Here is a 25856-nt window from a genome sequence, read left to right as displayed (position 1 = left end):
CCTGAACAGGGCCTTCTGACAGTAGTGCAATTAGCAGAGCCTTCACGTATCGATTTCCTCTTTTCCCTGGTACTACCCTTTTTCACAGGGCTCTACACAGGCTCCTGATAGGAAGGAGAGCTCGTAAGTAATGTGATCTCAGCAGGCCTGATGGAGCAGGCATAGGCCTTGGGGGGCGGGGGGTGGGTCATACAGATTTTCCTAAGGGTTTTTGAACAAGCACGTTTTTAAAAGAATCAAGTTCCAGTTCCAGATATTCAATGTCCATAGTCTTTCCTAAGAGCAGTCTATCTTAGAAATACAGGACACTTAGCACTTGAGGACAAGGCAACCCCTTCTCGGCCATTCTCAGTCTGACTGTGGTGCATTCCCCGAAGCCCAAGCAAAGGGTAATTTGAAATACAGGTGTAGATACTGGGAAAGTATTGAGCCCTTTCACAAATCAGTAGTTTCCAATTCCTTGTTTTCAACAAAATTGAAGGAGGACCTAATCTAGTCGTCAGCTGACAGATCATTCAAATGTTTTACAGTAATGATTTCAGCATATAATCAGAAAGGTGTTCAAAGAATTGAGTGACACTTACATGACAAAACTCCAACCAGTCCCATCTACCAATTTATGAGAACTATGTTTCTCAGTACTTACATCTATAAAAAGAAAAATTAAGAAGAGAAATGACAGTGAATCCTGTCTCATTCAGGCAATAAGTAATATTCATTCATGGATACCCAACTAAACTCATTAGGGAAAAAGATCATTTACATGATCTTTTTACATAAAATTTTACATAAAATTTACATAAAATTTTACATGTTTAACAACGGCTAATTAAAATAGATTGTATATAAATCAATGTGATTTTAATTTAATCTAAAAGAAAAATTTATACCCAAGCCTTAAGGTTACAGAACTTTTTTTTAAATCACAAGTTGTTACAAGGAAGCAGAAAGGGTAATCACTAAAAGATTTTCAAGTTCAAAAATATATTACGGGCTTCCCTGGTGGCACGGTGGTTGAGAGTCCGCCTGCCGATGCAGGGGACACGGGTTCGTGCCCTGGTCCGGGAAGATCCCACATGCCGCGGAGCGGCTGGGCCCGTGAGCCATGGCCGCTGAGCCTGTGCATCCGGAGCCTGTGCTCCGCAACGGGAGAGACCACAACAGTGAGAGGCCCACGTACCACAAAAAAAAAAAAAAAAAAATATATATATATATATATATATTACACTGGGTCAAGCTCTAAGGGAGATGTGGAATTAAAAAACAAGTTAAAAAGAATAAGGAATAATGTAAGTCTTCTCACTGTTAATATTAATGTGAGTCTTAAATGGATGGTGGTGTACAAACTTCCAGTTATAGGATAAATAAGTACTAGGGATGTAATGTAAACATGAGCAATATAATTAACACAGATGTATGTTATATATGAAAGTCAGAGTAAATCCTAAGAGTTCCCATCATAAGGAAATTTTTTCTATTTTTTTTAATTTTGCATCTATGAGATGACAGTTGCTCACTAAACTTATTGTGATAATCATTTCATGATGTATGTACACCAAACCATTATGCTGTACACCTTAAACTCATATAGTGCTATACATCATTTATAACTCAAACTGGAAGAAAAAATAACATTGAGGGACTTCCCTGGTGGCAGTGGTTGAGAATCCGCCTGCCAATACAGGGGACACGGGTTAGAGCCCTGGTCCGGGAAGATCCCACATGCCTCAGAGTAACTAAGCCCGTGCGCCACAACTACTGAGCCCTTGTGCCACAACTACTGAAGCCTGTGTGCCTAGAGCCCGTGCTCTGCAACAAGAGAAACCACCACAATAAGCCCATGCACAGCAACGAAGAGTAGCCCCCACTCGCCGCAACTAGAGAAAGCCCGTGTGCAGCAATGAAGACCCAACACAGCCAAAATTAAATTTTTTTTAAAAAAAAGAAAACCTTGAAAAGAAAATTTTAAAAAATAACATCGAAAAAAGCAAAAGGTGGAAAAATAGATAATGATGGCGAATATTAAATGACTATAGTATTTAGACCATGCATAAGAATGATGTGACACTTCTATTTAAAAAGTCAATACAGAGACTTCCCTGGTGACGCAGTGGTTAAGAGTCCGCCTGCCAACGCAGGGGACACGGGTTCAAGCCCTGGTCTGGGAAGATACCACATGCCGCGGAGCAACTAAGCCCATGCGCCACAACTACTGAAGCCCGCAAGCCACAACTACTGAAGCCTGTGTGCCTAGAGCCCGTGCTCCACAACAAGAGAAGCACTGCAATGAGAAGCCTGCGCACTGCAACGAAGAGTGGCCCCCGCTCGCCGCAACCAGAGACAGCCCGCACACAGCAAAGACCCAACACAGCCAAAAAAAAAAAATAAATTTATTTTTAAAAAATGAATAAAAGCAGCTGACACATTAACATGGAGCAAGAAAGCAAAGCAAAGATCTGACACCCACAATAATTGAATATGGTATCTGTATTACCTTAAAACCTATAATCATTATCAAAACATCAGGAAAACAGGTATCACTCAAGTCATCCATACATCCGCTCTTCACATCTCTGAATCACTCCAGATGCAGTTTGGGGTAGTAGTTAAAAGATTCAGCTGTGGAGCCGAAATGCCTGGGTTAAATTCAGACTCCTTAATTTGGTGGTTGAGTGATATTGGGTAAATCACCTAAGCTCTCCTAACTGTGAGTAATCTAACTGTGCCTCAGTTTTCTCACCTCATACTAAGTGCTCAATAAATGTAAGTTACTATTAATATTACAGGGAAGAAAAAAATTTCCAAGGACTGCCAATAGGCCTTGACTTCCTCTCTGTTAACAGTTCATCAAAAATATTAATATAATACTAAGCAAATCCTAGTATTGGGTTTTTTTTAAGTTAATGATTGCATTAAGTATAATATTACACCTAGTGGGTATTCAATGAAGATAATTAGCCTTATGACATGCTTACCCAAACTCCATAGCCTTGGGGTTCATACCATCTATAGAGGAAATGATTTAAGAGCAAGAGACTAGCAGATGCAATGTACTCAACTAAGTTACCTTGGAGTATTACATATCAAGAAGTTGTTTGGTTTAGTTTTATTCTGGCCTGTTTTCCACTTATAAGCCATGTATCCGTAGTAGTCTACAACAGTAGCAAAGGGAATAGACAGTATTCAATTCTGGAGTTAGGTACCTGGTCCTTACACAGCTAAAACTCCACTGTGAACTTTTTTTCTTTCTAATCATTTCAATTAATCTCCATTTGGGGCACAAATGCACCACAGGATATGAGAGCAAGGAGGCCTCAGGCACCTTAATCAACCTTGTCCCACTTAGTCTTTAGGCACCAAGAAATGGTATTCTTAGCAAGCCTAAATAGGAAGAGCACTTCAGAATCTGAGATGTGGAAGTGACCTTACAGGCCACCAACCCAAACCAAAATGAAGGAATAATCTTTCCAGCCACTCTTCATCCATCACCTCTGCCTAAAAATATGATGGTGGTAGTAACAGTGGCTGCAGCTATGCCCCAGGCACTGTGCAAAGCATCTACATTCACTGACACACTGAATCATTAAACTGTGAAGTGAGAAAATCCTAAAAGAAAACACAAGATGGAATTTTTCAGACCATTGTAAAAAAGGATAAAAGCCTAAAGTTTTAATACAATGGTTACAATATTAGCATAAATCAAAAAATACATTATTCATCTCTAAATGATACACCATCATTTCATTCAATTTAGTTCAACAGAGACCAAATACCAAAGGTACCATGACTACAATTACTGTTAAAACATGATCCCTGCAACCAAGGAGTGTCCCCTTTATTCTCAGTAAAGCAGTGACTGGTTCACAAAAATGTAAGAGATAAAACACAGTCAAGTCAAAGGCAGGTGGGTATAAATCCCAGCTGTGCCACTGGCTTCAACAGCTTAGGCAAGTCAATTAACCTATAAAAATGAAGATTTTATAAAGTATACATATAAAAAATTTGTTATCAAGTTGTTTAAACAACTTTCAAGTTACTAAAAAAATTAAGTTGTAATAAAGTTATATAGGTAAATAATGTTATAAAAACAAGATGTGATATATAATGTGCACTAGACTGGTCAGTTTCCTTCATTTCCTGGTGAGCTGACTCTAAGAATTTCTTCATACCTCTCTCAAATTTTACTTATTACCTGCCTTAATCCTAACAAGGTTAAATGTGGCACACTTAAGTTTTGTATTTTTTCCAACTCTACTTCTGTACACAACTCCTATCTTTAGGGACATCCTACCTACTATGCCCTTAAGATGTTACAAATATCAATACTTCAGTAATAGGAAATTTAACTCAACCCAAAACTATAATAATTTTTTAATCTATGCACATGGGCATTCAAAATATAAAGACAGTTTTGTACTACAAATGTTAAAATAACAGAACAGCTCATAAAGAAAGTAATTTAACTCCTTTAGCTAGGGTATCAGTAGAGTAACAGTTTGCCCCCAAACCATTCCCTGCTCCAAGCTCTAGGACACTTCCAATTATGAATGTGTAAATATGGCCGATTATATTGCTAGTAAAATTGAGACCTGACTGCTGAAACATTTACAGATAGAAAATTCAAATAGACGAAGGCCACCGCCCCCTGATTCCTACACATATACAATGAAAGAGAACTATGCTATTAAAAAAAAGAGAACTATGCATCCGATCCCGCCCCCAAATACTATAGAGTCCAGCTCGTCGGGGTCACTCTTTCACTGTATTATGTGCCTACTGTGTACCACGCATTGCACAGGCAGTGAACAAAACTGACCCCCAAATCCCTCCCTTCTTAATAATAGGAATGTCTCCCTGGGAGGTTAGGCACTGGGAGACCAAGCCCTGGTTATCCCTACCCTAAAAGGGTTAATCACACTGACACCCGCACCCGAACCCAACCGGCCCCCTTGACTTGCGGACACAGCCGCAGCCGCTGGGTTCTTTAATAATTGGGCCAAGACCTCTTGGGCAGGCTGGGGAAGCCCATGGCCTTGAACCTCAGCGTAGCCCAGCAGAGAGGGAGGAAGGGACGCTCACCCACCCCCCACGCCACGTGTGCACCCCGGCGCACGCCCCCGCCGCCCTCCGCCCGTCCTGCGCAGGCGCTGCCGCCGTCCGGCTCGCGCATTCTCTGCACGCCACTCGCGGCTTCTGACTCTGGGCCCCGGACCCCCACCGGGCCTGGACCCACACCAGCCCCGGTCCCACGAGGCCGCGACCCCGACCCCGACCAGGATCCCACCAGCCGTCGCCTCTTACCGGCGCACTGGCCCCGGCGCCCCAGCCTCGTGGCTCTCGGCGGCCGCCTCGCGGACCTCCTCCTCCTCGGCCTCCGCGGCTGCCCCGGAAGCCCCTGCCGCGGCCCCGGCGGCCGCCTCCATCCCCGCCGCCGCCTCTCGCCACCGCCGCCGCCGGGGCGCCGGCCCGCTCGCGGTCGCGATCCCCGCTAGGCCGGCCGCGGCCGGGTCGGCGTCCTCGGCCGCCCCGAGCTCCTCGCTCCGCCTGCATCTGGCCGCCGCCGGCGGTGCTGAGCGCGCGGGAGCCGGGCCGCCGCGGAGACGCCCTTGCCCCACCGGAAACGGGCCGCACGGAGGAGCCGCGAGCGACGGGCCCCCGGTGACAGCGAGCGCGGGGTGCGGGGCCGGGTATGAAGCTGGCCGCGGCGGGGGCGGGGCGGCCCCGGGGCCTGGCAGGTGGGGCCGGAACCTGGTCTCCGGCAGGGCCGGGGGCTCAGAGGAAAGGCCTGACCAGTAGAAGCTGCAAGTGGGAGACAGTGGTGTTTCTGGGGGAAGGGCCGTAGTATAAGTAAAAGGATGGGTTATAAAATAAAGTTTATATAATATGAATTCGTTTTTTAATTAAAAGAAGAAAGACATACTGATACGGTGTATTTGCCTAAGAAAAGGTCTTAAAAAGTATATACCAAAACATTAGTGTTACCGAGTCCAAGCTCCTGGTGCACGCTGCAGAGGACAGGCCAATGAATCCGAGAGATGACTTGTTGGGGCAAGGAGTGAAGACTTACTTGGAGAGACAGCAAACCGAGAAGAGGGTGGACTTCTGCCCCCAAGGAACCAGCTGCCTGTGTTGGAACTCAGGCTTCTTTTATACTAAAACGGGAGAGGGCGGGCGAAGTCAAACATGTCCTCTTCCTCCTTGCAGTCATTCACAGGTGGGCCTGGTCAGGATGTTATCTTGTGAGCTAAGAAAAGGTATTTTAGCTTAATGCTCACTACCTGGGAGGCAAGGTTCCCAGAGATGGGCCATTATGTATAATTGAAGCTTACAGGCAACAGCCCTTTAGTGACTAACTTGTAATAGAATAGAAGGTTCTTCCCTATTACATTAGTGGTTAACTGCGGGGTGAGACTTCCAGTGAGTTAATTTTTCCATTTTTTTTCCTATTTAGTCTTCTCATCATCAAGAATGAATAGGTGTAATTATTAAAATTCCTTCATACCTCTGGGTTCAGGAGGAGGTATGAAGGAAGCGGGGGGGGGGGGGGGGGGGGGGGCAGCCCTCAGGTGAGAGGTGTGGCCTGCAACAAGCCACTGGGAGTAGAGAGAACAGTGCAGCCTGTCATGGACAGAAGGGGCTCCCAGGACGTCAAAAGAATTTTTATAGAAATGGCTGCTTTAGCTCACACTTACTGAGCACATGAGCATTTAATTCTCCTGTCAGCCCTGTGAGGTAGGTACTACTGTCATCCTTATTTTACAGATAAGGAAATACCCCTAGAGAAGTTAAACCACTTGTCTGATGTGACACAGCTATGGTAGTGGTGGAAATGACATTCTAATTCAGGCAAGCTCAGTCTATTCATGTTTGTGTGTCAGTGTCACTTAGTAGACAGTTTTGGGGACTCACCCATATCTTATGATTTAATATTTTGTTCCTTTTTATGGCTAAGCAGTAGTTCCTTTTATGGATCCAGTCTATTTTAACCAAGGGGGAAAAGGGCCTTTTGTTACACGGGAGCCATTTTTAACTTTGTATTACCAGGACTTCCCTGGTGGCACAGTGGTTAAGAATCTGCCTGCCAATGCAGGAGACACAGGTTTGATCCCTGGTCTGGGAAGATCCCACATGCCATGGAGCAACTAAGCCCGTGTGACACAACTACTACTGAGCCTGCACTCTAGAGCCCATGAGCCACAGCTACTGAAGCCTGCACACCCTAAAGCCCGTGCTCCACAACAAGAGAAGCCACAGCAATGAGAAGCCTGCACTCGCCACAACTAGAGAAAGCCCGTACGCTGCAACGAAGACCCAATGCAGCCAAAAATAATAAATAAAATTATTTTTTTAAAACAACTTTGTATTGTAGAAACCACATGAAAATAATACAGAGAAGGGTTAAAACATCCATCATCCAATCAGTGTGGTGAAACAGGTGTCTTTTTCCCAATCCTTTCTGTCGCTTTCTTACATTCATACATAGTTAACACTGCTCATTGCTTCTAATTATCTACTCTGTGTTAGGCACAGTGCTTGGTCTTGAAGACTTAGAAAAAAAGAAAAGAAAGAAAAACCACAATCCTTGCTCTCAAGTATGAATAGCTCACTTCCCAGAAGGAAGATAATAACTCTGTAAGCAGGTGATTGCACTATTGTGCTGAGTGCAGTGAGAGATTCCAGGTGAAGTCTGGAAGGAAGAAAAGTTAAACTGCCTAAATGAGTCTCCCAGGGCTTCATGAGAAACAGACCCAGGAGCCAAATCCTGATGGTTGATCAGGAGTTTGCCTGGTTGATAAGTGGGACTAGAGAACTGCTGAAGGGTTGTAAACTGCAATCTTGAACAAAGTAACGCAGAGCACAGTTCTGAGTACTTCCCATATAGCACTTCCTTTAGACCTCACAGCAGCCTTATGAGGTGCTACTAGTGTCATCCCTGTTTCACAGATGAGGGATCTAAGACGGAAACGTAAAGTAACTTCCAAATCACACAGCTAGTGAGTAATGGAATGATTGGAACCCAGGGCAGTCTGGCTTCAGATTCTATGCTGTTAACCACTGTACTCAGAAAACCATTCTGTAGAGGAGAATCAGAATTCCAGGCAGCCATCAGGAAACTACTGGAAGAGTCCAAGCCACAAATAATTAGGGCCTAAATTAAGTTGAGAGCTAAGAAGGAAGATAATGGGACAGATAGGAGATGGGAGAACTGATAGGACTTCATGTCCAATTCTAAGTGGAGAGGTCAGGGTGAGAAGTTAGGGGTGATGCCCAGGTTTCTTGCTTGAGTGACCAGGTAGCTAATGATACTATTAGTCAAGAGAGGAAATACAGGGTTGGGAGAGGAGATGTGTCAGGATAATAGTATTTTTTTAACACTGTATTATATATTTTTCTCTATTCATTGTCTTAATAGTTAACATTTTTGTCAATAGACACTGTCACTTCTCACACAGTACATCAATTTTTCTTTCTTTTCTCTCTCTACTCTTCCCATTTTTTATTCCTCCACATCCTATTTCTCTGTTTTTCTACCTTATCTTTTTGTGTGAAATTAACACTGTCAATGGCACTCAGAATTAAGTTATTCATCCTCATGCTCAAATTCATAATCCCACCCCTAGAGAAACACTAAACAAGCAGATGGGAGTAGTAACAAGAATGTTATCCTTTTCTCTGCACCCCATAAAGGAACCAATAGGAGAACCCCTTGGACAGCCTGGGCCCCCATCCTCTATGTGGCCAGGAACTGTAATGGTCTGGTGCGTTATCTCTTCCTAATTCTACGTGCAGTGACATAAAGTTGGTTGCTTGAAACGGGTTACAGTGGGAATCTTTACACCACAGAAACTGGCAAAATTCTGCAAATCAGTGGGGGTGGAAACAGGTTGTTAAATATTTATCAACACACCACAGATTCAGGCTGTCACCAAGATGAAGATCCACATATTAATCTCACACCAGACAGCACAAATCGGGGCTTCTCAGCTCTGGCACATTTAGGACTTGGTCATTTTTTGTGGTGGTGGTGGCTCGTCCTGCGCATTGTAGAATTTAACAGCATCCCCAGCCTCCAGCCACTAGGTGCTACCCACTGGCGACCCTCCCTCCCCCCAGTTATGACAACCAAAAATGTCTCCAGACATTTATCCCAAGGGGCAAAATCACCGTGCATGAGAACCACCAGCAAAAATGGATTTAACTGTATAACTATCTCTCAAGAAGCCTCCAAAATTATGACATTGAAAAGATCAGTGGGGGCGGGGGGAGCAGGAATTCCCTGGCAGTCCAGTGATTAGGGGTCCACACTTTCACTGCCGAGGACGTGGGTTCAATCCCTGGTCGGGGAAATAAGATCAGTGGGTTTCAGATTAAGCCAACTTCGTTCGAGCAGAGAGACTTGTTTGTAGGTAGTAACAGGTAACATTTATTTAACATTTACTTTGTGCCTGGCACAATTCCAAGCACTTTACACACACTAACGCATTTAATCTTCATTTATATTTCTATGAAGTAAATACTATTATTCCTATTTTACAGATAAGAAAACTGAGTCACAAAGGAGTTCAATCATTTGCTCAAGCTATGAGTGACAAAACTGAGATTCATACCTGGTCAGTCTGGTTTCAGAATCTGTGCCCTTATGTCTATGCTGCGGATGCCATCAGAAGTCCAGGGACTACATTACTCTGACCTCCCCATCTATGAGTTCAAGGTTTTTTCAGTTCAGCCAGGAGTGTTTAGGATATGGAGAATTTGAAGGTCTCCTGCTAACACTTCCTAATTGGAGGACATCACTGACAGAAATTCTTTTAACCAGTATGTTGAGAATGCTTTCCTCATTTGGTTCTGATCCACATGGGAAAAGTGTCATCAAGGATGAAAATGGCACACAAGTACCTACTGCACTGCAAACAAAACAAAACAAAACAAAACAAAACAAAAAAACAGAGAGCTTTTAGTTTTATAAATAACAAAGGGAAGGAGGATTTCCTGCAACTGCTTTGACATGATAGTCCTGATTTTAAATATACGCCATTGCATGAATAAAAAATTCAGTTTTCCCTTAGGTAGTATTCATGAGATATCTAAAACAAAGTCCTGAATTACACAGGTAACTCCTAAAAAAATAAACCGCACTTGTTGCATATTTTAAAATATATATGACTGGGCTTCCCTGGTGGCGCAGTGGTTGAGAGTCCACCTGCCATTGCAGGGGACGCGGGTTCATGACCCGGTCCGGGAGGATCCCACATGCCGCGGAGTGGCTGGGCCCGTGAGCCGTGGCCGCTGAGCCTGTGCGTCTGGAGCTTGTGCTCCGCAATGGAAGTGGCCACAACAGTGAGAGGCCCGCGTACCGCAAAACAAAAATAAGTAAATAAAATAAAATATATATGACCTAATTTTTTTAAATGAAGCCAATTCCTTAAGGTAATAGTTCTCAAAATGTAGACCAGCAGCATAGCATCACCTGGGAACTTATTAGAAATGCAAATTCTCAGGCCTCACCCCAGAATCAGAAACTCTGGGGATAAGGCCCAGCAATCAGGAGTTTCACAAACCCATCAGGTGATCGTGATGCGTGCCCAAGTTTGAGAATCACCATCTCAAGGTAGTACTGGGCATTTAAACACCACAAGAATACCTCCTAATTCCTAGTCCAAGATTTTATAAACTCTCACTGTTTGATGAGAGTAGATGTTATTTTTCTTCTTTTTTTCAACTTTTTTTTATTAAAGTACAGTTGATTTACCATGTTGTGCCCATCTCTGCTGTACAGAAAAGGGACTCAGTTATGCACATATAGACATTCTCTTTTATATTCTTTTCCACTATGGTTTATCCCAGGATACTGAATATAGTTCCCTGTGCTATAGAGTAGGACCTTGTTGTGTATCCATTCTAAATGTAATAGTTTGCATCTACCAACCTCAAACTCCCAGTCCATCCCTCTCCCTCCCCCCGTCTCCCTTGGCAACCACAAGTCTGTTCTCTGTGTCTACGAGTCTGTCTCTGTTTTGTAGATAGGTTCGCTTGTGCCATATTTTAGATGCCACATATAAGTGATATCATATGGTATTTGTCAGAAAGTAGCTGTTATGATAGGATTTTTTTTAAAAGGCACTGTGCCCTTGCAAATAGAATTCTTATGGGGAAAAAAAGCGTCTTCCTGATTCTTCTCCTTATAGGCAGGCAGATTTTCTACAGTCTAGTTGATGCTTCGTCTATGAACAATGCAAATTGGAAAACACTGATAAGGTCTCTTATGTCTGTTTATTTACTTTGTGTTTTGAACAGCAGCATGCGTCAGTGAGGGGTGCTCTCCGGCTGAAGGGGGAGGGAGTCTGACAGGAGTCACTCTTTCAGGCCAGGTTCCCCAGCCTGTAACCTGGGGATGATGAGGGCAAGTGAACCGCCTGTCAGCTCACAATGGTGCTTTGGCTTCCAGAACTGGTGTCAGGGGTAGAGAACTCCCAAAAATGAACGGAACAAACTCCGAACATACAGAATTCATGACTTGATCCCTTCTCCTCTCTCCCTCCATCCTCACTCCCACTCCTGCTTTCTGTTTCACAGAGAAATGGGAGCAATCAGAAAAGACTCTCCACCACTGCCATTACTACAACTCCCAGCCTACCTGTGCCTGCACACATATACCTTTCCTCCTCTCCTGTTCCTGAGAGGGGCCTCTGCTCCAGTGCGAGGTCAGTGCCTTTAGTACGGCGCTGGGTCCTATCCTTGCTCACCTATCGGAGGACATCTCTCTAGCAACTACCCCTCCTCTCTCCTACACATCAGTTCTTCTCTTCTAATGACTGGATCGCTCCCACCAGGCTGCAAACATGCTATAATTTACACCTTTCTTAAAAACAAAAACTAAAACACTCGGTCCCACCTTCTAATCCAGCTTCTGCCCCATTTCTCTACTCCTTTCTCCAGCAAAGCTCCTCAGAAGAGTCATCTACAGCACTGTCTCATTTCTCCTCCCATTCAGCCTTGAAGTCACCCCACAGGGCTCTCATGCCCACCACTTTACCAACATGACTTACGTTCTCTCCATGTAACTACATCCATTAGTCAGGTCTCGGTCTTAATCTTTCTTGTTTTATCAGCTTCATTTGATACAGTTGATCGATCACTCCCCCGTCCTTGAAACATTCCCTTGTTGCTTCCAGAATGACACACTATCCTTGGGAATTCAAAGATGAATATATGATCCATGCCGCCAAGTCTGTTAGGAAGACTTGGACAACACCGTCAAGAGCTTCTGGACTTCCAGAGTCTCACATAAATCCATTTGTGGCGGTACCGCCCAGACGTTTTCATGTCCAGGCACACGTAAAAAGATGATAACACCTGCCCTGTACTTCGGGATAAGGAGACAAGACCGACCCCAACAGAAGACAACCCACCTAGGCAACTCCAAGGCCTGAGGGTCACAACACGTGCTTTGAATGGCTCCAATTTATGCCTTCATGTAAAGCAACCCACCTCTGTTTTCTTGGGCTACAATGAAAATACAGTCATCTGATGGCCTTGGTCATAGACTTCTCTGTCGCATAAACGTGGTGCAAAGGCTCAGTAATTCTTATATACTCTTTTTCTTAGAATTGTAGAAGTTTAACTCCTTCAGTTCAAGACCTGTTGTATATCCCTCTTACATGCCCTGCAGCACCTAGCACAGTGGTGAACACAGAACATATTTTTTAAAATATGTCAGAATAAAATTCTGTGCCAGATACTATTGCTTCAGCAACATCGTCTTTTTTTTTCTTTCATGTGAAAGCAGGTTTATTTAGAGAGATACACATCCCATAGGCAGATGCAGTCTGTCTCAGGAGGCGAGAGTGGCCGAGAAGTCCTTTCTTAATCGCCATACGTTTTTGGACAGCATTCTGTTCTATCAGTCAAAGGTTAGATAGATCTTACTTGAAAGTAGAAACCAAAAAAGACAAGTCCAGAACCTCCCTTACTCACACATTGTGTCATTGGAAGTTCTTCCTGATATCTAACCCGATGGTACCATGAGTCTAAGCTTACTTTCTATGATTTAGCCTTGAAAATGAAGGAGAGGAGGAGCTGCACATGAATAGTCTGCATAACAACACAAGCTGGTGATGATGGTGTCCTGATATCACTGGATTGTAGATGCTGTTAACGGTTTCCACTGTGGTTGCTATGGAAACAGTGAAGAGTGGTTTGGGCATAAAGCTTCTCAGAGAAAAGGTATTTCAGAAAAGCAAAGCCCCAGAAGTCATCAAGGCCATTCCACAAGGAAAGGAATTCATTTGGTACACAGTGTTACCTTTCTCGGTTTTTATGTTGTTTTGCTCCATTTGTAATTTGACAACAAAGAAGCAAGAAGCAATCTACCAAGGTTGGGAACAAGGACACTTTTATTACTCTGAGATTCTTGTTTTCTGTTCAGTAGTGGAAAATAAACCAGGGATGATTATCTGTTCTCTGCTGATGCAGGCACCCTAGAAATAAACATATTCTCCACACTATGGTGAAAAATGGAAACTTTTAAAGTTTGAGTGACCAAATAAGAACTCAGAAGAATTCTCACTCCTCCCCATAACCACTTCTATTTCATTTGCCTCTATAACACACACAAAAACATTGAGTTTCCCCTCCATAAGTACAATCTTTCAGTCAAAAACACTTTAATGATTCAAAAGTTTATTATGGAAGACTAAGATGCCTGAAACTCAGTTTTCACCCTCAACTATCATCCAGCTGTCAGAACAAAAAGAAATCAATCCTCAGTCATGGAACCTACCTCATGTCTCAGATGCCTTTGTCTGTGGAAAGTCTGTCCATTCCCAGCAGTTTAGGAATCAGGAAAATCACTCTCAAAAATGAGGCAGGGGGGCTTCCCTGGTGGCGCAGTGGTTGAGAGTCCGCCTGCCGATGCAGGGGACACGGGTTCGTGCCCCGGTCCGGGAAGATCCCACATGCCGCGGAGCGGCTGGGCCTGTGAGCCATGGCCGCTGAGCCTGCGCGTCCAGAACCTGTGCTCCGCAACGGGAGAGGCCACAGCAGTGAGAGGTCCGCGTACCGCCAAAAAAACAAACAAACAAAAAAAACAAACAAAAATGAGGCAGGGGAAAAAAAGGAAAGAATAGAGGGAAGCAAAGCTGGAAAGGAAATATGTATTAATTTCAAATAAGAAGAACTCAACTGTCCTGGTGATTAAGTAATTTTTTTTTTTTTTTGGCTGCGCGGCATATGGGATGTTAGTTTCCCCATCAAGGATCGAACCCACACCCCCTGCATTGGAAGTACGGAGTCTTAACCACTGGACCGCCAGGGAAGTCCCTCAACTGTCCTTGGAAGGCAGAGGGGGATCCGAATTGTTACTGAACATTTCAGTTGGTTTCAACAGCACATTGTAAGCTATGGTTCCCCTTTTCTAAGAAGTTCAGAAATTACCTCCAGCCTTGCTATTTAAAGTATGGCTCATGGCTCAGCAGCATTGAGAGGTTTTGAGAAATGTGGAATTGCAAGCCCTGCCCTTCTGCAATTTAACAAGATCCTCCAGGTAATTCGTGAGCATTTTGAGAAGCACTGATCCTGGTCATCCTTCAGTTCTAATGTGCTCTGAGGTGATGCCGACACTGCCCCTCTATCAACCGCACCTTGAGTAGCAAGGATCTAGAGAAGGCCCTGGCTTTCCACCCTGGCTGCAAGTGAGAATCACCTGAGGAATTTCAAAACAACATGAGCCTGAGTCTCTCCTACATAGATTCGGAATTAACAGGTCTGGGGTGGGGCCCAGACATTAGGATTTTTCAAAAGCTCCCAGATGACTCTAACAAGTGGCCAGTGGTGAGATCCATTTACCTAGACTAACTCTTCATTTTTTAATAATTAAAACCCCAAACTGCCATTAGAATAGGACTTGGTGGTTTCCCTACATTATCTCATTTGGGAGTCCTCAAAACAACTCTGTAAGGTAGATACAGCAGATATCGTTACACCTGTTTAACAGATAAGAAAATTAGCTGAGAGCTGCTTTCACGACACTAACTTAGGGTGCAGCTAAATAACTGCTATTTCCCTGGTTGAGAATAGCGGAAAGTTGAGGTCTAAAGTTAATACAACATCCAGTGTTTTCCACTGTGAGTCTATAGGAAAAACCTGAACTCATTTTCAAGGATAAATCACCAATGCCAATCTCTTAATTTTATATGTGAGGAAAACTGAGGCCCAGAGATTTGTCTCAAACCACAAATTTTAGCTGAAATGAGAACTCAGATCTCCACGCTCCTAGTTCAGTATGTTTCCCACTAAATTGCATTTCCCAAGCATGATCCATCTTGTGGGATTCCACAAGATACTAACAGATGTTCCACTGAAAAAGGTTAGATATACTAAGCCACATGTGGGTTAAAACAAATTCAGTAGTGTCCTTGACCTCACGACTTCTCGGCCTTCACTGGGCTCATGTGTCCTCCAAGTCTCTGAGAGCTTTATGTAATATATGGCATTTCCAGAACTTATTTGACTATGGAACCACTTTTTTTAAGTCAAGAATCTTGAAATAGTCCTATTCAAATAAGCAGACCTTGAGGAGGACTGTAGGCTACTCTGCTTGAGGGGTTGGAAACAAGGTTATGCCCTCAGAATTAGGGCACCAACTATAATACCTAAAGGGAAAAGTATCATTAGCACCACAAAACATCTAAAACAGTCAGCTCAAGGCTGCAAAAGTATGGCCTCATCATTTTATTCCACGTTGTCCCTTAATAGACCGTGCCTCAGACCCATTCCCCCAATAGGAAGTCATTGTGATGTCCTTCTTGCTGGTTTGCTACTTTGTAATGAGCAAATCCCTGTGTCAGGCACTAGGCAAAGCACTTACCCGGATAATCTTGTTTAATCTTTAAAACAATCCTATGAGGTAAGGACTCTTAGTATCCCTACTTTAAAGTTTAAAAATCTGAGACTTAAAAGAGGTTAAGTAGCATGTCCAAAGTCATACAGTAAGTAGTGGAACTAGGTTTTGAACCAAAGCTGCCCAATGCCAGATTCAGTTATGTGATTATGACATGATGTTGCCACTATAAATGATCTTTTCCACTTATCAGAGTGTATTCCATTTATCAGAGAGAGACAGAGACAGAGAGATAGAGACAGAGAGAGAGCTTTTGGAGAAATGTTTAAGGACTGTGAGGGCTAACAAGTCTGCAGTGTGCAGCGCAGGCCAGCAGGCTGGAAATCCCAGCTGGAGTCAACGCTGTAGTCTTGAGTCTGAAGGCAATCTGGAGGCAGAATTCCTTCTGGGGACCTCAGTCCTTTCCCTTAAGGATTTCAACCGATTGGACGAGTCCCACCCACGTTATGGAGGACAATCTGCTTTACCCAAAGTGTACTGATTCAAATGTTATCACATCTACAAAATGCCTTCACGGCAACACCTAGACTCAGGTGTTAGACCAACAGCTGGGTACTGTAGCCTGGCCAAGTTGACACTTAAAATTAACCATCACACTATGTAATAAACAAAAATTTAAAAAAACGTAGGTATCCTAGATTGCATAGTCCAATTTCCTTATTTTGCAAATGAGAAAACAGATCAGAGAGGATAGGCACCCAGTGATACACATGCGTTCACAGGAGAACATGCATGCCCACATTCGCAGAACCTTTCATAAGTTGCTCACTACCTTCTAATACAATTAAGTAGAAAAATTAAATCCCTCCAAAACACCATTTATTTTTATTTTGAAGACTTGATTAGAAAAATTCAGCAAACAGTCCATTTTATTTCTTCTCTCCAGGCTAATGTTCCCACATGCTGGATGTGGGGACTACTTTCAGAGCAGATGGGGAGTCTGGAAATAGCTGACACTTTTCTCCCCAAAAGCGGACTTACTCTCAAGTTCATTCCTGTCCCTCCTACTCACCCCCTCAACCTCTCCAGTCTCACCTGTCACTTCTCAGGCTTCCTCTGACTTGATGTCTCCTTTTGCCTCTGGGCTTGCAAACAAGCTCTTCCGTCTGCGGCATTCTTTCCTCAACCCCCTACCCCTCCACACACACACACCCCTTTTGCCTGGTTAAAGCCCAGTCATGCTTAAGTCTCAGCTGAAACAGCTTTTCCTCAGGTAATGCCCCTGCCCCTACCAGACCGGGTTAGATGTCCTTCCCATGCACCCCTATGGCATGCAGTACCAACCCCTGATATGTACTGTTTATTTATCTATATCCCCACTAATGGTATCCCCAGCATGGTATCCCCAGTGTTAGAGTGTATCACATAAAAGACATTCAATAAATATTTACTGGGGGAAGGAAGAAAACGAGGAATGAAGGAAAAAGGAAGGAATTTCTGTAGGGCCTATCTTGCACTGCATGACTGAGATGTGACTATTAGAAACAGTCTGTGATGAAATTTGCCCAGGGAACTGCAGGGGGTAGAGCAAATTTGGTCATTTCAGGTGCTAGGGAGTCTCTATCGAGTGACCTGGCATCCTGAGGTTTTGTTTTGCCGTCATTTGGACATTGATATCACCAAGGAGTTATCGGTGTAAAGTAACAAGAAGCTGCACCAGGGTGGTAGCAGCAGGAATGGAAAGGGACTCATAAAGGGATGTTTCATGGCTAATTTGGACTGCATTCATTGGGATGTGAAGGAGAAGGGTGCAAGATCAGGAAGCTGGGAGAATCTGATTTCTGGTACAAGACAATATCATCAATTCCATACTGAATTGGAGGTATTAGGAAAGCATCTAAAAATACAGCTGAAAATATAAAACAAAGCCAAGAAGATCTACAGTCCTTCACAAATTATTTATATCAATTACTGTTATCAGAGAAGTGTCAAAACTGGCCAGTAGGCAGAACTGGTATTGCCTATATGATGTGCTTTGAGGGTCATCAAAAAGACTCTCCTCCTTCATGATCTGTCATCATGTCAAGGTACCTGAAATGTAATTAAAATGGTACTTTTCGTATATCACCACATATAATTTGTATGCACATATTATATCTCTGGAAGGAAAGATAAGTCATGGTAACAGTGGTTACCTCTGGAAAAGGGGGATTAGGAGATTGCAGGTCAGAGGTGGGAGGGAAACCTATCTTTTACCATTTATACTTTTGTACCCACTGAAGCTTTTTATCATGTACATAAATCTTTAATGTAGAAAAGAAATTTTTTTATTTTATTTTTAAAAGTTGGAATTTGTCAATGGGCTGTTGGTTAAATAAACTATAGTACATCCATTAAGTGGGATAATGTACAGTCATTAAAATGAAAACAAGATAGCCTTGATCCAAAAGATGTACTGATCCAAAGATGTCCAAGATGATTATTTAAGTAAAAAACAAAATTTAGAGTGTAAACATTAAAAATCCACCCATTAGAAAAAAATGTGTTTAAATACCTGTTAGCATGTATATGCATAGGGAAAAGCTGTCAAAATACACCTGTTAGCATTGATTACCCTGGCAAGATGGAATTAGAAGATACTTTCGCTTTCTAAGTTATATATTTTGACATTGTTTGAACTTTTACAAGGAGCATATTACTTTATAATCAGAAAAAAAAGATAATTTAAAACATTTGTGACAACGCAAATAGCCCCAAAATGGAGGGAGGGTCATCATCTTCAGCAGCTGGGGCAACTTTTAAACCCTCTAGATGAAAACTAGGTACTCATGGGGAGTGTGTGCCTTAAGTCAGGGAGAAGTGCTGTAATACAGCCTTGGCTCACAACAGTGCCTCAGTAATATTTAATAACTGAACTTATAATTAAACTCAATAAAGTTGGACTATAAAGTAGATACAACTTGTCTTTTTCCCAAGTGAATGACAAAATAGATACTTATCACCAGGAGCTTTAAAAAACAGAGGATCTGGGGCTTCCCTGGTGGCGCAGTGGTTGAGAGTCCGCCTGCCGATGCAGGGGACACGGGTTCGTGCCCCAGTCCGGGAAGATCCCACATGCCGCAGAGCGGCTGGGCCCTTGAGCCATGGCCACTGAGCCTGTGCTCTGCAACGGGAGAGGCCACAAAAATGAGAGGCTCAGCGTACCGCAAAAAAAAAAAAAAAAAAAAAAACAGAGGGTCTGACCTCAAGGCCATAGTCTAAGATAACTTAACATCACCTGTTTTCCCCTCTTCCCTGCTTTCCAGCAACCTGATTCTTTTCTTTTTGTTTGCCCTTGTCATCTTCCCAGCCCTTTTTTTAAAATTGCCCATTAGAACCACAAGAGGGCAGCAGCCTCATGTACAAGAAAGGCTCTCAGGCATTGGTAATCATAAAAAGCAAAGGGAGGAGATGCCTTTATAAAAAGTGTTATCAAAACTTTAGAGATTTCAGCATCTTGCTCTGAATAGATGTGGAACCACATTTAATGTTCTGTTAGAAATTATAAACAATGAGTGGAAAAGAAATTCATGCTGGCGAGTGGAGCTAATGTATTTCCCTCTCTTCCAGAAACTGGCCAGAGAAATGAGATGGAAAAGAGAACAGTCTAGAACCTAAGACTTACTCCTAATGTAAACTCTTGCACCAGGATGGAAGGGGAATCTTACCACAATGCTACTACCGTCAATGGCACCCCAGTGAATCACCAGCCTTTGGAACGCCACAGGTTGTGGGAAGTCATCACCATCGCAGCTGTGACAGCTGTGGTGAGCCTGATCACCGTCGTGGGCAACGTCTTAGTCATGATCTCTTTCAAAGTCAACAGCCAGCTGAAGACAGTTAATAACTATTACCTGCTCAGCTTAGCCTGTGCAGATCTCATCATTGGGATCTTCTCCATGAACCTCTACACCACCTACATCCTCATGGGACACTGGGCTCTCGGGAGTCTGGCTTGTGACCTTTGGCTCGCACTGGACTACGTGGCCAGCAATGCTTCTGTCATGAACCTTCTGGTGATCAGTTTTGACCGATACTTTTCTATCACAAGACCCCTGACGTATCGGGCCAAGCGTACCCCAAAGAGGGCTGGCATCATGATTGGCTTGGCCTGGCTGATCTCCTTCATCCTCTGGGCCCCAGCGATCCTCTGCTGGCAGTACTTGGTTGGGGAGCGGACGGTCCCACCAGATGAGTGCCAGATCCAGTTCCTCTCGGAGCCCACCATCACTTTTGGCACTGCCATCGCTGCATTCTACATCCCTGTCTCTGTGATGACAACCCTCTACTGCCGGATCTACCGGGAAACAGAGAAGCGAACCAAGGACCTGGCCGACCTCCAGGGCTCTGACTGCGTGGCTGAAACTGAGAAGAGAAAGCCAGCTCACGAGGCTCTGCTCACGTCCTGCTTTAGCTGCTGCCCCCAGCCCACACTGGCCCAGAGCGAAAGGAACCAAGCCTCCTGGCCATCCTCCTGCAGGAGCACCTCCGTCACTGGGAAGCCATCCCGAGCCACTGGCCCGAGCACTGAGTGGGGCAAAGCTGAGCAGCTAACCACCTGTAGCAGCTACCCCTCCTCAGAAGATGAAGACAAGCCCACCACTGACCCTGTCTTTCAAGTGGTCTACAAGAGTCAGGCCAAGGAAAGCCCAAGGGAAGAATTCAGTGCTGAAGAGATCAAGGAAACTTTTGTGAACGCTCAAACTGAAAAAAATGACTATGACACCCAAAAATACTTCCTGTCTCCAGCTGCTGCTCATCGACCCAAGAGTCAGAAGGGCATGGCCTATAAGTTCCGACTGGTGGTGAAAGCTGATGGGACCCAGGATACCAACAACGGCTGTCGTAAGGTGAAAATCATGCCCTGCTCCTTCCCGGTGTCCAAGGACCCTTCAATGAAAGGCCTTGATCCCAACCTCAGCCATCAGATGACCAAACGAAAGAGGATGGTCCTCGTCAAAGAGAGGAAAGCAGCCCAGACCCTGAGTGCAATTCTCCTGGCTTTCATCATCACGTGGACCCCTTACAACATCATGGTCCTGGTTTCCACCTTCTGCGACAAGTGTGTCCCAGTCACCCTGTGGCACTTGGGCTACTGGCTGTGTTATGTCAATAGCACTGTCAACCCCATTTGCTATGCCCTCTGCAACAGAACCTTCAGGAAGACTTTTAAGATGCTGCTTCTCTGCCGATGGAAAAAGAAAAAAGTGGAAGAGAAATTGTACTGGCAGGGGAACAGCAAGCTCCCCTGAAAAGTAACGACTCCCCTCAAAAGAATGACCAAGGTCAAGGTCCTCTGAGGACGGGTGAGCTGATTCTGCTTTACTTTTCAAAAAGACCTTTTGAGTCCCTGAGGACATGGGAAGCCTCGAGGTCCGTCGCCAGAAGGAAAGAGTCACAGCTGCCACAGTTACTGCCATATTGAATGATTCTTATCCATGACCAGGGTCGCCTGATGCTGCTGGAGTGTTTGCCACCAAAGTAAAGAGACAGACTCATGACCCTTCACAGGAGGAGGAGCAGTTGGTCACAGCAAACAACAACTGAGGGAGCTCCTGTCCAACCTGTGGGCAACAGCAGGACCGGTGGAAACCTGTCACAGAGTTTTGTGCAGTATGTATGTGTCTGTGAAGTTGTCTCATTTCAGTGAGAACGAGGAGAATGTAAGTCAGTGTCACCTGTTAACAAGAGTGATATTCAACTGGCTTCTAAGATTCTATTTCTTTATGAACTGATCAGTATTTATTACGCAGCTATTATGTGTTCTGTACTGTGGTATGTTTCCCTGTCCCTACATCTGAGCAAAGTTCTTGCTCTTCCTTTTCACAACTGATGCCAATTCCTGGTACCCACTGAGGCCAGGCTGGTCCCCACAGAACCACCCTTCCTCTCAGAGTCCTGGGTCTGAAAGGACACTGGAACCTGATCACACCCAGTCCTACAGAGAAGCCTCTATTCTGCTAATAAAGGTAATCAGGTCTCCACAGTCATTTATTTTGTTTTTACCAGTGGGGATTTTTTCCTTTATGTAAACAAATATTATGTATTGTAGTTTGTGCCCTTTGAACCCATTTATTTATGCTCTGTCCTCAGGAAGACTAATTGTATGACAGCTCTTCACTGGGTAAAGACCTTCTCCAGTCTGTTTAATCATGGTTCTCTTAAATTATTTTCAGAGGTCTTACTTTCTAATCTCTTCACAAGGCAAACCTGAGGCAAAATGTGCAAAACAAATCTGGTTTCGCTCCATGCTTTTGAACTTCTTCCAGGCCCTTTTGCAGGCCCTCATCCAGACCCTCAATTCACACCCAGGCACAAGCAGGTCACTTTGCTGCCTCCAGCCAGAAATGCTATTTAGAGGGACAGCAGGGGAAACGGTCTTTCAAAAAAAAATAGGTCCTCCAAATCATGGCTCAGAAATGACTTACTGGGCTTCCCTGGTGGCACAGTGGTTAAGAATCCGCCTACCAATGCAGGGGACATGGGTTTGAGTCCTGGTCTGGGAAGATCCCACATGCCGCGGAGCAACTAAGCCCGTGTGCCACAACTACTGAGCCTGCGCTCTAGAGTCCGCGAGCCACAACTGCTGAGCCTGCGCACCTAGAGCCCGTGCTCCACAAGAGAAACCACCATAATGAGAAGCCCGTGCACCGCAACGAAGAGTAGCACAAGCTCACCTCAACTAGAGAAAGCCTGTGGGCGGCAACAAAGACCCAATGCAGACAAAAATAAATAAATAAATACATTTATTTTTTTAAAAAAACGACTTACTTAGTCATTCCTCTCCAAATTCACAAAAATGAGAAGCCCAGAAAAATACAGTTGAGGTCCAGTAATGCTGGCTATGGTCATTAAAAATGATCATGTTTTCTTTAAAAACAAAATGTAGGCCATAATAATGTATAAAAATAAAAGTTATCAACATACATTTAAATATCAGGATTATCCAAAAACCAAATTTTAACTGAAATCTCTGCATATATAAACAGACCAAATCTAAGAGGTTTCTTTGATAATTCTGAAAATAAACCAATGTGCAAGAAATCAAAACAATACAATAATGCATAAAATTAATGAACAGTCCACAAAGAAAGCAGCAGTATAGCATACAACAAGGATTTTAAAGATGAAATACTCCTGTCAGACAGAAACTCATTATTTAACCTGTTAATTACATCTACAGTTGTATATAAAAATCTCTGGACTTCTTTTCACCTAATGTGGGCCAGTTCTTTTTCAGCCTCGTTTGCTAAAGGGATGTAAAAATAGCTGGTTTAGTTGTCCTGGGAATTTGGTACGTACCTGAGTATAGGAGAGTTTCAAGCTTTCCGCTGAAGAGTGAATTGGCCTCTTCTACAGAGTACCAAGGACGCTTCAGGGAAGTGGAAACCCAGGCCTCTCCAGCCCTGTAGGGACTTGATGTTGAGATGGAACATCTTTGAAGCAGTGTAGCTGCTGAGGCTTTATGAAGGGCAGGTTGACACCCACCAAGAATTTGGTAGAGAATATTAACTGGCTCAATTCCCCAAGACAGAGACTCCCAGGTCTACAAGATGCCAACAGGATGTGGCTTCATAAGCTCTGGATAAACAGTTGATTCTTTGAGTTTAAGGCTTTGACAAAAGTGAAAATCCCTCCAAGAGAATAGCACTTTGAGCTCACTCACTGTTCACAGTAGACAGAGATACAACCTAATTCAAACAAAAGAACACAGAACTGAGGGGGTGGGCTGGTGGAGGCACACTTTTCTCATTCCACAGCTGCCTAGAACTAGGACTTTTTTGTCTTTTGTGAAATTCATTGAGAGGCCCATGCCTCCTACATCACGGGCTTTGGGGGGCAACCAGTTATGAAGACTACCTATGCCCCTTGACAAAGACAAAAAGAATGCCCCGAACTACTAGGGGAAAGGAGACGTCTTTAGAATAGGGCCTTGGTGGGGTCCTCAGAATGAACAGATCCAACTGTAAACTACAGGGACCTGATGGGTGGATGGGTAGGGTGTGGACTGACTTTGGATCTTAGGCCTTCTTATGCCCCGTCTCCAAAGCTCTCTTCGTGGTACACTACGTGCAGCTTTGATTAGTGGCCTGTTGGATACTGCTATGTTGCTAACATTGTGGTTTGTTTCTCCTTGCTGTGAATTTGATGGCTTGTCGAGGAATCTGTTTTCAGTACAATGTTTGGTTAAAGCATTTTGTCAGTATTCCTGGTCTCTGCTTTGCTCCTCTGGTGAATGTCTTTTGAGGGTGATGCTGATGTTTGGCTCTTTGTCGTTGTGAAATCTGTACCTAATCTCTGGAGAGAAAAATCCCATTGTCTACTGTAAATACTGGAATCACAGCAAAGGATGTGGGGACTGGACTGCTTTTCTGTATCATACTAGCATTGTTCTAGATATTAAAGAAATTTAACCACACAGTAGTCCAACGCCAAGTGTTTAAATAAGAAAATCGTCTTGGGGCTTCCCTGGTGGCGCAGTGGTTGAGAGTCCGCCTGCTGATGCAGGGGACGCAGGTTCGTGACCTGGTCCGGGAGGATCCCACGTGCCGCGGAGCGGCTGGGCCCGTGAGCCATGGCCGCTGAGCCTGCGCGTCCGGAGCCTGTGCTCCGCAACGGGAGCGGCCACAGCAGTGAGAGGCCCGCGTACCGCAAAAAAAAAAAAAAGAAAGAAAATCGTCTTGGGCTTCCCTGGTGGCACCGTGGTTAAGCATCTGCCTGCCAATGCAGGGGACACGGGTTTGAGCCCTGGTCCAGGAAGATCCCACATGCCATGAAACAACAAAGCCCGTGCGCCACAACTACTGAGCCTGTGCTCTAGAGCCTGCAAGCCACAACTACTGAGCCCATGTGCCACAACTACTGAAGCCTGCGCGCCTAGAGCCCATGCTCTTGCAACAAGAGAAGCCACCTCAATGGGAAGCCCGCGCACTGCAACCAAGAGTAGCCCCCGCTCACCGCAACTAGAGAAAGGCTCCATGCAGCAATGAGGACCCAATGCAGCCAAAAATGAATAAATTAAATAAATAAATTTGAAAAAAAAAAAAGAAAGAAAATGGTCTCAGTGAGCTTGACAGATCCACCTATGTTACAGATTCCACACACATTCGCATTGCCTGGCCTTTTAAGGGGGTAGGGGTTGATACACAATGTAGATACATGTCCCTCTTGCCACCTTTGTGATTTTCCCCTTTCCTCTCAGTTACCAAATGACCAAATTAAGATGAAATAATGATGACAAGATTCCTGTGGCTAAAATGATCCCATCACCCTCCAGGACGAGGGAGGTGAGGCAGACCTCAATCCAGGGCACGTTAGCCAATACAGACCCTGCAACGAACCAGAACAGCAGCATTTCTTCTCCAACTGCTCGAAGAGCTGGTGCCCCAGTCATTTCATTCCCATTGTAAGGGATACTAATTCCCATCTCCCCCCACTCATATCACCAGTAAAGTTTGAGATTATGTAATTCTTTCCGATAAGAGCCCCAGATTGAGAGTGAGGAGGAAGGGAAATACGTTTTTTAAGCATCCAGAAAGGAACCAGAAGAAAAATTATTTAAAACATACAACTTTTTTGGGGGGGGAGGATAATCTTAAACTTAGAAAAAAAGCTGCAATAATAGTACAGAGAACTCTGATATCCTTCTCCCACATTCCCCAGTTGTTAACATTTTGCCACATTTGTGCTGTGTGTGTGTGTGTACACATTTTTTTTTTTTTCTCAACCGTTTGGAGTAAGTTGCAGACATCACATCCACTGACCTCTAAATACTCCAGTGGGTATTTCTTAAGAACAAGGAAATTATCTTACATTACCACAATACAAATACAAAATCAGGAAATTCAACATTGCAGTAATATTATTATGTGAATCATAATTACATAATACAGTCCATACTCAACTTTTACCAGTTGTTCAAACAATGTTCATTATAAGAATTTCTTTTCCAGTTAGGATCTAATCCAGGACCACACAC

At 44.0% G+C, this 25856-nt stretch overlaps 2 protein-coding genes across 3 annotated transcripts in view; one reads left to right on the top strand and one right to left on the bottom strand.

Moving 5' to 3' along the window:
• AVEN (apoptosis and caspase activation inhibitor) overlaps positions 1–5591 on the bottom strand; it is a 192656-nt gene extending 187065 nt beyond the window's left edge. For both annotated transcript variants that reach the window (XM_082835840.1, XM_082835841.1), the window contains exon 1: positions 5302–5591. In XM_082835840.1, coding sequence (XP_082691966.1) covers positions 5302–5550 — 249 coding nt within the window. In that variant the 5' untranslated portion in view covers positions 5551–5591. The remainder of the gene's footprint in view (positions 1–5301) is intronic.
• Positions 5592–19527: 13936 nt separating this feature from the next.
• Positions 19528–21129, top strand: CHRM5 (cholinergic receptor muscarinic 5; the record flags this gene model as incomplete). The annotated part of the gene is made up of 1 exon (XM_082836449.1): positions 19528–21129. One exon carries the CDS (start codon positions 19528–19530, stop codon positions 21127–21129), a length of 1602 nt encoding a protein of 533 aa, XP_082692575.1.
• Positions 21130–25856: the final 4727 nt, after the last annotated feature.

This window comes from Leucopleurus acutus (genome assembly GCF_964270905.1).
Source record: "Leucopleurus acutus genome assembly, chromosome: 1".
Lineage (NCBI taxonomy): Eukaryota > Metazoa > Chordata > Mammalia > Artiodactyla > Delphinidae > Leucopleurus > Leucopleurus acutus.
This window is presented reverse-complemented; position numbering and strand designations above follow the sequence as displayed.